The sequence below is a fragment of the Vanellus vanellus genome (genome assembly GCF_965231255.1).
Source record: "Vanellus vanellus genome assembly, chromosome: 2".
In the NCBI taxonomy this organism is placed as follows: Eukaryota; Metazoa; Chordata; class Aves; order Charadriiformes; family Charadriidae; genus Vanellus; species Vanellus vanellus.
Window position 1 is genome coordinate 7791432 of NC_138906.1, and position 12718 is coordinate 7804149.

At 40.8% G+C, this 12718-nt stretch overlaps 1 protein-coding gene across 1 annotated transcript in view; it reads right to left on the reverse strand.

The window, feature by feature from the left end:
* The window catches only part of XYLB (xylulokinase), an 82140-nt gene extending 74848 nt beyond the window's left edge, over nucleotides 1-7292 (reverse strand). The window contains exons 1-3 of the mRNA XM_082479037.1: nucleotides 7182-7292; nucleotides 5834-5899; nucleotides 3354-3426 (exon numbers count right to left, since the gene is read on the reverse strand). Coding sequence (XP_082335163.1) covers nucleotides 3354-3426; nucleotides 5834-5899; nucleotides 7182-7277 — 235 coding nt within the window. The 5' untranslated portion in view covers nucleotides 7278-7292. The remainder of the gene's footprint in view (nucleotides 1-3353; nucleotides 3427-5833; nucleotides 5900-7181) is intronic.
* Between the last annotated feature and the right edge of the window lie 5426 nt (nucleotides 7293-12718).

Sequence of the window (12718 nt, forward strand, 5' to 3'; positions counted from 1 at the left end):
CACCACGCAAGCTACAGGAGGAGGAAATTCAGCCCACCAGCTTCCTTTTGCAAAGGCTCCAGTTCAAAGCATCCTTGTTTGATAGAACAACAAAAACAAGTATGCTAAGCTATGATTTGCCTAAGGCTCTTAGAAAAGCATTTCAAAAGATAAAGCTTCTCTAGGTCAAGAGCTGAATAGCTGTTCTTTAAGGTGTCTTCTAAAAGAAACAATGCCTCAAGTGTTCAAGTTGTTTAGGTCCCAAATGTATCTTACTTTTAACATCTGCACAATATAAATGAAAATCATTCTTCATTCCACTAGAATGTAATTGGATTTTTTTTTTTAAAATCAATCAGCCAGGGTGCTCAGCCATTCACGAGGAGTGATTTGAACCTTACAAGATTGGACCTTTAAAAAGAAAAAAAAAAAAAAAAAAAATCCTGAAACTGAATAGCACATTTCCTACAATAACCTGCAAATTTAAAGAGATAAGTTATTGTGCAGAGCTAAACAATTTGACAGGGTCTTTTAAAGACAACATGACCTGAAGTTAAACCTACAGAAATGAAGAATAGGTCTATTATCGGAATATTATTTTGAGAGATGCATCTTAAACTACAATATACAGGTGCAATGTAAAAGATCAAGTGAATTGCAAGAAATCGTAAATGACAAGAAAACAAGTTTTTCAGCTGGATCCAAATAACTACTGCATACATTATAATTATATTTTCTTACTGGAATTAGAATTCTCTCTCATTATCTTAGCAGAAGAAAAGAACGAACAAGACAAAATATAGCTTACAATGCCGAAAAATCTTTTGTCTTGTAAAGAGAACTATAACATCCTGCTTAGTTCTCTTATCTTTTTTCACACAAAGATTTAATAATTTTACATGCTCTGAACAGTAGATAACATTTATTCAAGTTCCATAAATATCCAGAGGTGTAACAGAAAAGGCTCTCCTAGAGCTGTTTGAAAGACGCAATACATTTTCTAAGAAAATTATCCAGTGAAGCAAATTTTCATTTTCTTTAGTTTAAAATGTTCTGGGTTTCAACCAAATACAGAAATTTTCATGTTCCAAAAATGAAGCAGCATGGATTTATAAAAAAAAAAAGAAGAAAAAAACCCAACCAATAGCTTTTTTAATGCTTATATTTTTAAACATTTGAATCAAAATTAACACTTCACTCTCACTGAAAAATAACAAGTCAACATAATTCTTTATCAGAAAAAGTACCCTGCAGATCTCATCATCTCTATTTGAAATGCAGGACATGAGCTCGTTCTGTGGGTTATTAAGAGGCTGAAGTGCTCTGTATTTGGGCCTACTGAGAAGCAAAGTACAAATCTCCAAATAGTTATTGTTGCAAATGACACACACACACACACAAATTTAGCAGTGACAATACACGGCTAACAGAACAGGACCAGAAGATAGATGTAACAATCTCACAACTGCTGCAAAACAAGCACAGATTGCCTTGCAGTTTTTAAGGTCTCAAGTATAAGTGGGAGATCTGATATTGAATAAGTTGTCCATTAGCTAAAATTGAGGTGTCATGCCTTTTCCTACGAGCTTTCATTGAACAACAAAGGAGAAAAAAATGAGTTGGTCTTAAGAGATGGGTGTCCACTGTGGCTCTAGAATGCAAAATCTCCTTAGAGAGCCTTGTTATCTAACCTTTCGGCTCTGAAATACATCTTCTCTAAGTTTCAGAGCAGGAATCAAAAACGCTATTTAGAAATAACAGCACAGCTCCCAGGAAAATGGTTTCCTTTGTAATTGCCACTTAAAATTGCCATTCAAAGGCTGGATAACTGAGATAACACACAACAGGAAGGAGAGACACTAGCCTTGTCGCTTTTTTGTCTTCGTTATGATGAACAGAGAGATATGGAAGGTTAAAATATTTTTTAACTGAGTTTAGGATTGTTTTGCTTGGTTTATGCTTTTTTCTCTGGTTCATTTTGAGATGATATTTCTGTTGCAGACCCATACTCCAGTTAGGCAGGGGAAAAACACCTTGTTCACATCCTGCGCAACTCGGAGTTAAACCAGCAAAACCAAAGAACAAACGTCAGAACTACGAAGTCCAGCTAAAAAATCCACAACTTTTTCATGCTTTTAAATAGATACTTAATGACCTGGATGAGGGGACAGAGTGTATCCTCAGCAAGTTTGCTGATGATACCAAACTGGGTGGGGTGGCTGACACCCCAGAGGGCCGTGCTGCCATCCAGCGTGACCTGGACAGGCTGGAGAGCTGGGCAGAGAAGAACCTAATGAGGTTCAACAAGAGCAAGTGCAAGGTCCTGCACCTGGGCAGGAAGAATGCAAAGCACCAGTATAGGTTAGGGGCGGACCTGCTGGGAAGTAGCTCGGAGGAGAAGGATCTGGGGGTTGTGGTAGACAGTAAATTATCCATGGCCCAGCAATGTGCCCTTGTCGCCAAAAAGGCCAATGGAATCCTGGGCTGCACAGGGAAGAGTGTGGCCAGTAGGTCGAGGGAGGTCATTCTCCCCCTCTACTCTGCACTGGTGAGGCCACAACTGGAATACTGTGTCCAGTTTGGGGCTCCCCAGTTCAAGAGGGACAGGGAACTGCTGGAGCGAGTCCAGCGAAGGGCAACTAAGATGATTAAGGGCTTGGAGCATCTCCCTTATGAGGAAAGGCTGAGAGAGCTGGGACTCTTTAGCCTGGAGAAGAGAAGGCTGAGGGGAGACCTTATTATGGCATACAAGTATCTAAAGGGTGGGTTGAAGGAGGATGGAGCCAGGCTCTTTTCAGTGGTTCCCAGTGACAGGACGAGGGGCAATGGGCACAAGTTAGAACACAGGAAGTTCCGTTCAAATACACGGAAACAGTTCTTTACGGTGAGGGTGACAGAGCACTGGCACAGGCTGCCCAGGGAGGTGGTGGAGTCCCCTTCTCTGGAGATGTTCAAGACCCGCCTGGATGCAGTCCTGAGTGATGTGCTCTGGGCAATCCTGCTTTGGCAGGGGAGTTGGACTAGATGATCTCTAGAGGTCCCTTCCAACTCTGATGATTCTGTGATTCTGTGACTTCAACATTCCTTTGTACATCATAGAGCAATGAAGAAAGGTACAATTTCATTGAAGAACATTTTCTGTGGATCCATTTTGTAGAAGTGGGAATCAGTATGATGGGGATAAATAAGCACAGGTGACAGCACTATCAGGAGTATCAACAAATGGAAAGGAGTAACTTAGCTTAAAATCTAATCTACTTGTCATTAAAGACTGAAAATAAGTAGCACAGACCCTGTCCCCCTTTTATGTAAGGTGGGGATGGAAAGGAAAATTTCCTTGTTGAATTGTTACCACGAGAAATGCCCCCACTTACCGTCACTGTAATCGATAGGTGCATAAGCTCCTAGGAAAAGGGAAGCCGCAAAACTACTAACCAAAGAGATTCTCTGAAAATAAAAAAAAAAAAAAAAAAAAAAAAAAAGAGTGTGAGATAGTGAGTCCCATCAGTATTCACTTCAAAAAAAGTAAATGATTAAGTAACTGGAAGCAGCAAATGTTAATAGATGCTTAATGTTAGGCACAGAAAGCACAAAGAAAAAAAAAGATACACCTAGAAGGATTATTCAGTTCTATCTTACTGCTTAAGTAATACTGCAGATATCAATCTAAAAGTAACCCCATAAAAGCTGTTAAGAGCTTTGCATTCTGAAACACGGAAAATACACCGAGTATACCAGCATACTCTATGTTATCGTGAATTAATTCACAACTTCGGTGTATCACAGAATCTCATTTCAAGCAAAAACACCTACTAAAGGGGAAAAACCAAAACCAACCACCCCTTGTATGGTGACATCAGGGGAAATGCCCAGAAACCACGCACTGGGCAACCCAGAGCGCGAGTCTGTAAGCTTTTTAGCAGCCCTGGCAAAGCTCTGCCAGCACCTTTACGTGAACTCTTACCTTCCTCCCAGCCGAGACCCCAGACCTCCCAGGAGTTACTCCCAGGAGCTGGTAACAATCAGCTTTGACCTGAACCACTACCTGCAGCTCTGCCTCAGGGTACGTTCCAACAACGCATTAAATCCAGCTGGAGGGCTTCTAATACCGGCCCAAAAACGCCCCGGCCACACGGCACAACACACTGATCCCACACAAACGTGCTTCCACTTCAAGTCTGCTAGACAAACTACCAAGTTAACTGGCTACCACCAAGCTTTCTGCAGGATCAGGTGTTCTCTGTTCCCAAGAAGCTGGCGTAAAAGCTGACAAGTTTCTCACTGTGTGCTCTAATTCACAAGAAATATGATTGTCACCCAATAACTAATCCAAATCAAATTTCTACCAGTCGAGTGAACCAGCAGCGACACATTTTTTTATTAATGATCACAAAACCACCGCTTCACACAGCATTCAAAGACAGACTATAGACAGAGTGCTGAGGGGTGGTTATAATGGCCAGGAAACTTAACGATGCACTTGCTCTTCGTACGTCTCTCCCCAAGAATATATCACATTGTGCTTAGATAATGAAGGCCTACCTTCCGTGGTGCCCAAACGGGCACTAGCTGCCTGAAATGGAAGGAAAAGGATGAAGTTAAACTGTGAATCAGCCAGTTTAGCAAGCTGACCAAGAGAAGGAAAAACATCCACCTTCCACATGTCATTGAGACTGCTGAGCTGCTAAGTACTCCCCGAGGTTTCCCCAAGAGCAATTCTGGCATAGAGGTGTTGTGCACGAACACAACATATGGCATATCCTTGATTGCTAACAGGTGCCATGAACACAACCAGCCATGAGCTTGGTCTGACTAGTTCACAGTTCCACGGATCCGCTTCCCCTCCACTAATGCATTTTCCTCCAAATTTAGTCTTAAGCTTATGATCAGACTGTATTAGTGTTCTGTTTCGCCCCATCGCTTACTAGTGTAAAGTTCTAGAACATATACCTAGAAAGAAAAAATGGAAAAAAAAAAAAAAAGCATCATCCCACAAAATACACAGTCTCAACTGTACTACTCACTTCCCCACGAAGTCTCCAAAGGGTCCGATTTTAAAAGCCACAAAAAAATTTACGATCAATACTATCAAGAATTGCAGCAATACAGAAACACGAGCAGCCTGACTTCACTGGTCCAGATGTTTGGCATATTCTAATCACAAGACAGGGGCCCTTCCCTCATTTACATCATATGCGCATGGAGTTTTCACCTTGCTTCAAGCCATGGCATCTCTCTCACAGCTAGATGCAGGCTCAAACTGAAACAGTAATGGAATTGCAAACCGATTTCTCAAAATTAAAAAAATCAGAAGGAAACCAACTACCCAGTGCAATTCATTTGTAACGACAGAATCAAAATACCTCCTCAAGGGAAAAACCTACTTTAAGAGTCTAGAATCAATTGCAGGCTTTTTCCCACGCACATCCGCACGGGCGCCAGCTTTGTATGGCAGAGCAATCGCAGTTCTGCACGCGGAGAGCCAGCTCCAAGTGTGAACGTTTCGACTCTGTGCTTAATTACCCGTTTGTGTTTCAACTGCTGTACATACAATTTATTACCACCCAAATGAAAGTCTGTTTTTTTAAAACTGCTTCCACAAAGGTAAGATCCGATGGAGCCTGCTTTGTTAAATGAAACATGCAAGATCAGACTGATGCCCAATTTTTATCTGCCCAACGACTAATAATTTAACAAAACCAAAAATAAAATAATCAAATTTTCGATTTTAATCTTAAAACCAAACATAAGAATCAAAACACTCTTTACCAAAAAAAGTCTGACACCCCCACAAAATTAATTTTAAAAGATTTTCAACTGCGTTTTCCAATAAGTGTATTGAAGTTGAGCCAACCTCAGTTTGCATGTAGACCTCGGGATTCTGGCTGTAAATCTTTGCTATCTGGTTTCCTGTAAAACGCTGAGAAAGAAATGCAAATGCTTAGAAACACAAACCCTAAATGGAGTCAATAATCATTAACTCTGTGTAATGAGTTCAGCACATTGCACTTTGGATATTTAATTTGCCTGATGCATGATGAAAGTCAGTGCACAGCAGGCAATCTGCACTAAACAGGCTATAACGCATAGCCTCATTATGAGAATTTTGCTCACCTTTTGAAAAAAAAAAAAAAAAAAAAAAAAAAAAAAAAGCATGTGAAAAAGCATTACGATCCATAATTTACATTTCAGAAATGACAGTTCAATGGAATGAATCACGCTTATTCTGTGCACAGGAACCAGCACAATTCAAACGCTGCCTTCAAATCCTTGAAAAGGTTTAGGTTACCCAACCTCTGTACCTCTCCGAGGCGGGCGAATTGGGAGCAAAGCAAGAAGTTTCATACTCAAAGAAGCAACTCCAGCACAGGCTAATAATAGGTGTAAGAATAATTATTTTTCGTCCATGTATTACATCAAATAACAGAAAACTTCTAACACTGAAACCTTAACCTTTAGCGAGTTAAAAATAAACCGTTAGTGGTATGCAAAGTCTGATTTCATCACTGGCCATAAACCTTTTGCACGATGATTCAAAAACAGAATCGGCGATTTAGGAGGTTCGAGCCTTATTCTGTTGACCCACCAGTAAGAGTAGCCAGGTGCTGAGTCGCCTGGAGGGCAGCCCTGCTCCCGCTCCAGAGCTCACTGTCACAGTTACAAGAGAGGGAAGAGCCAGGAAGAGGACACGAGTGACAGGGTACTCTCCGATAGCGTCCGGAACTTCTGAAACTCACTTCTCTTAGGTCAACAGCTGCTTGTTAGCCTTCGGGGGACATTAAAAGGCCCATCTTTTAATCGCAGAAGTGACCTAAAGCAGTGATCCGCAAACAGGGGGCTCATAACCCCAAGTAAACCTGTAACACAAACTGGATTGCCATCCCAATGGAAATCTGGCTGCATAGGAGCGCCCAGGGGAGAACCAGGCCCCGAGACCTTAAGCATGGCCACTAAACGCTATTTTGGAACCACTGGCCAAATGCAACAGTTCACCCCCGCTGCTTCCTGCGGCAAAATTTCTGGTGTTTGCCCAATTTCACTTTAAAATCTCCACATCTTCCTTTGTGAGACCACTGCAAAGCACAGTACCGTTGGAGTTTCTTCAAAAACTCTTTCATAGTCAATGGCTGTAGCACCACCGTAATGGCAGAATTGTTTCTGTCGGGAGACCGCTGAGGACTCTCTTCCCATCCACTCCTTACCTCGTAGGCTCGAGATCCAGTGATGCTCGCTAGGTGCTGTGCCCCCCCCACGGCTTTCTCCAGCGCGCTGCACTGGGAAGCTGTGCTAGAATCCATCCAGATGGGGCTGTTCCTGACAGAAAAACAAGCCTGCAACGAACAGTATCCTTTATTAGTAAGTCTCATCTCTAAGAAGTCCCTGCCAGAGTAATGGCAATACAGCAGACCTACATGTCAGCTCACAATTCAGTTCTTTGACCTGCCTTCTGCTCTCCTCTCGATAACTACAGGAAAGCAGATATTGGGCCGAATGTTGGTCAGTTACCCAAACTTCACACCAGAGGGTGCGAACAGCTTTTTCTGCTGTTACTTGGCATAAAATGACGCACGCCGTGTCCTTCACATACCCTGCAGCGCGATGTCTCAGTACACGCCTTTGGTAGCCAAAGCCCAAAGCCCCGGGCCCTTTTATACAAGTTTAGAACTGAACTCCACCTTTTAGAACTCCTCTCTAAACAATCAGATTATCTTTCTGCAGCTCTGCTAACAGATTTCTCTGTAACGACTGGCATAACCATTTCGAAATGCAACTGAGGCTTAGTACATCACCAGAAAGCATTTTAATTCCATTTCCATGAGTTTTGCACAGATGAGATACTTCCAAAATTAATCACTTAGGGAGATGTTTGTGTAACTGATCTACTTTCAACATAGAACTGTCCTCTCTGATCTTGAAGTAAGGGAGGTAAAGGTCTTCAAAAGGAAAGCTGATTCCCCCCTACTTTTCTTTTTAAAGAAAAGTTTGTCGAGTCTGCGTTCAAAACTTACCAGCCACACACATACAAAATACTGAGCCTCAACAATGCACTTGTTAAGTGTTTGTGCCCACACAGCATTACACTTCCATCCTTTCAGAGAGAAGCATAAACTGGTCTTTTGGTTTTTAATATTTTCTAATGAAATCGCAAGCACCGCGAGGAAACTCAGGTACAATAGTATTTTTAACCACAATTATTTGTTAATACAAACATAAAAAAAATTAAGATATTTACAGGTTGTTTACAACAATATTACATTTCATAAAAGAACAAACAGGCTGTTACTCTGACACAGAAAGATTCTGGGACGCCCACTGGCACCTGTAAGCTTTTAAAGCAGTATATACTGTCACTCGGGAAAAAACAAAATGCCAAAAGCCCTGGAGCTGAAGGAATAACCAGTACACTCCACTTTATGCTGCAGGGGCACGCAGCTCAGCCAAACAAGAGGAAAGGTTTGCAAGGAGAACAGCAATGCGTAAGGATCAGGAAAAGGACAGTGTAGCTCTCCCTTCAGAGCTCTTTCATGCACGTTACCTTTAGCGACTGATGTAAAGGCAGTTCGGATGATGCATTCTTTAAAATTTGTATGCTTCCCTTCTTCCAGTACACACTCCCATGTTGCTGTAGAAAGTAAAGAAACAGAAGCTGAAGATGCCCTCCCAAGCCACAAAGTTCACATCCTGATCTGAATTTCAAACTTCAAGGAACAGAGAACTCTCTCCAAACTAGGACCAAGAAAACGCACCTTTTCAAATCAAGTACCTCATTAAAAGACTCTCTAAGATTGAACAAAGTATACGCTAAACCAGAAAATTTACGAGTCAGGAGACAATGATGATTTTGAACTATAGTAACTTCTAGTGGGGGAACAATGCTTATACTGCTAATCCACGGCACTAGATACTTTGAGGACTCGTCGAGCTGTAGCCAGGGCTCCACGGTCAAGACTGTTAGGTCTGTGCTATTTCAGCGCAGATTCTTCAGTTACTTGGCTGCCCCAGTCACCGCTAACAGACAGCGTAATACTGAGAAGGTTATTTCAGCTCCGTCTCTCGGGCAGCTTCCTCAAGCCAGGCATCTCTAGTTATGCCCCTGCAGGACACCAGGCAAACTGCAAAGCACCATCCAGTTCTGACGACACCAAGTGCACACAGAACCCCTCCAGCACAGAGCACTTGACCACAGTGTCACCCAGATTGTATTTCACATCTCTCTGCCATTTCTGCAGACAATTGAGACCAAGTTTGTCCCTTCTTTGGGATAAACACTGGCACATCAGTGCACCTGCGCAGTGATCCGCGGTGTAAAGACAAGGTTCTTCGAAGAGAAAAGGGAGAGAATGTGAGTTGGAAGGGGGCAACTAAATGAATCTGTCCTACCCAGAAGAGTGTGAATATAGCACCAAGTTGATACCCCCAACTTGTTGGAGGATGGGTAAAATAAAGGGAGTATGGGCAATCTGGAAATGCATTTCCTTTTTTCACTTGAGTAAGCTGGGGTTACTTGGCAGTCCCTAACTTCTGTTCCACTGAAGAATTCATAACAGAGCCTTGATACCGGCTCTGATTTTCAGACACTTTGCTCAGACTTTCAACTGAAGTCAATGAAACACGGAGATCAAAGCAAGAGCTTTGATTAATTAGTCCCAGATATATCAAGATGAATAACCTAAACCTCATGTGTCAGAATTAGCTATCGCTTTGGTGCTGTCCTCACCCTGAATATCATCTGTGAAAGTTATAAGACTTCCTTGTTTCACTAGAGTACTAGGAGACTGGCTAACTGACTAAATGGCAGGATGGGATGTATAAAGCTCAGAAAAATGGCACTATAGGCTAAATCATGGCAGCATCTTTGTCATTTCTGCATCAAAGATTATCATAATTTGTTTTGTGTTGTTCTTGGGCAAATCTCTATCCTAGTCAACAAATCCTGTGCTCAACAGGATGTTACTATGCCTTTAGCAAACTGTGCTCCTCACTATTTTTTCTAACCCATCTCCACAAGCACCTGGATACGCCGAAATTCAACACTACCCCAGTCATTTCAGAATCTGTATATACACAAGAATTTAAACAACAGGAAACCAAGTAGTTATGCAGTATACTAACCTAAGCAACTGCACTGTAGACATCATCCTCCACTCCCACTTCCCACGAGTGATTGCTTTGTGTGATTCAGGTTTTAAGTTCCCCTGAGGAACGTGTCTTTTAATGGATGCTTATATAGAAGTTCTGGTCTTACTCGATGTCACATTATGGTCATCTGCGATACAATTCTTTAAATTAAATTTATCACTATGCCTTATACTCTACTGAAGAAATATAGTAAGATTGATTATTTTTTTTAAATAAACTAACCTGGCCAGCACCAGACAAAGCTCTGACTTGAGAGAAGTTAAAGCCCGAAGACTTCATCTTTTCCAAAATCATATCCAGAGCCTACAAGAACAAACAGAATCAAAAATGACTGTAACGAGCTATCAAATTATGCATACTCACAATCTCTGGAATTAAACAGTAAATTCATGTCATCACTGATAAGAGTTCATTGGCAGATAATGAAAAATTAGCTAATGACTACAGACTTCTCAAGAAGCTGCATAAATTAATTTATTAAGTACAAGTCATAAAAGAAAAGTTGAATCACACAAGGAAAAAAAAAGATCTTTAAATAAGCTGAATCACAAAGATCCATTCTTTGAAACCTAAATAAGAGGCAAGAGTTAAAGAATTCCAATTCCTTAAAAAGCCACTTCTAAGAGTGCCAGACATAAAGCGGGATTGTCTTTGTCTGTTCTTACTTTTGGAAATCTCTGAAATCTTAATGGGGTGCACCCTGCACCCCAACCTACAAGATGTGAGGTGTCCTCAATACCACTGACCCCAGTGTCAGCTGAAAACTCTGAGTCTCTGTAATATAAGCCTAATTTGAGTGAATTTTAGCACTTTAAGCATGTAAGTTAGTTTTTTTTTCTTGCCACATTTACCTGAAGTTCAAAACCAAAAATTAATTTATCTTTACGTAGTCTCATTCAGATCAGCATCTCCCAGACTATCTTGACACACAGACCACTGCAAGACTTCAAAGTTTCCCAAGAAACATCATACACCTATATCATCATATTATTAATTTAATAATTACAACCGTTCCTATTCATCATGGTTCAAAAGACCAACCACAAGCAAATTTACCAAACCTTTGTTAACTACTGTGGATCACCAGCTGGGGGTTCTGTGATCTTTCAAATACCTTAACTATTCAAATCACACTAGTAAGGCAAATTTACATAGTACCATGTGAGAGCAAGTGTTGCAGCATCTGCACAGAAGCAAGGAAGGCCTCCTTTTAAAATAGAAAAGAATGTTGTATTTCAAAATGAACAGCAGTCAGTGACTGGGAATCACTGAATAAATTGCTCTTTAACCACTTCCCATTTGAGACATTAATTGGTTAGCAAAGCTTATTCTAAAAAAACAGTGCAAGTAACCTGGATGCCACGAAACCACAGATTTAAGTTAGGCTAATCAACAGCTGCCCCTTTTGCATATGAAACAACAAGACGAGGGGAAAAAAGAATAGTCTTTTTTTCAAAGGAGGGAAAGTTGGGAAAGGATTAATCACACATACAATGCTGTAGCAGTAGTGAGCAAATAAACAAAAAAAAAAAAAAAAACACCTCAAAATGTTAGCAACTTCCACTACGTTTGTTGATAACAATATTTGCATACCAAAGACACAGAATAACATTTAAAAGAAACGGAATACAAGCAAAAGGACTCTGTTGATTTGAATGATGAGTTTCACTGTTGCTTGGAATACATTTCCATTTCAATAACAGCAAGGCAGAAGTCGAACTATACACAGCTTGTTCATACCTTGACCCACATTAGCACTGGAGAAGTGACTGTCAGTCTGTCACCATGAATATAGACTCCACCTTGAGTCCTACAGAAAAACAGTATTTTCTCTTAGTAAATTCAGCAATTTTTTCCCCGCCAAGCAAAGTTCTTCAGGTTTATTAATAAAAGCGTTGCAAACTCTCTCTGGTTATGTTAAGAGCAAGGATACGATCCGTGTTTGAAACCCGCAAAAGTAAAAGCCAGCTCCTAGGAGGTGACATAAGAGATGTCTGACCCAATTGCAAAGTAAATAATTTGCAAGGAAAGGCTCTGATCCTGAAGTCAGATCTGTGATAGACTCCAATGCTGATACTGCTCATTGGCTCTGTGTAATTCACAGCTATTTCTAAGTTCCCTATCTGTCACCGTTAGCGGCTCGAATCTAGAAGATGAAATTCAACTTTTGCTGTTAAACCATTAAGTAAATAAGCATATTTCATTGAAACTTGTGACTACAGAGGATGACATTTGTGATTTCTAGTTTATTAACTGAAGTAAACAAATACCGTCATGCTACATCCTATTGGACATTTGGAAACACTGAATTTGTCTCCAAATGCCTTGCAGAAGTTCCCCTCATGCAATTTACTCGCTGTTATCATAGCATTCCACCCTGGCACAGAGGCGATGCTCACTTCTGTGTCCCAAAAAGAAAAAGTCATGTCCACAAGTCTGAAGTCCCAAAAGAAAAAAAAAAAAAAAAAACAAAACAAACAAAAAAAAACCCACAAACAACCCACAACAGTTTATTTATACATAATACTTTAGGGTAGATTTTTCTAATTTATTTCCTGCTGGGAGTTCTTGCCATATTTGCATACCAAGGAGGGCAAGA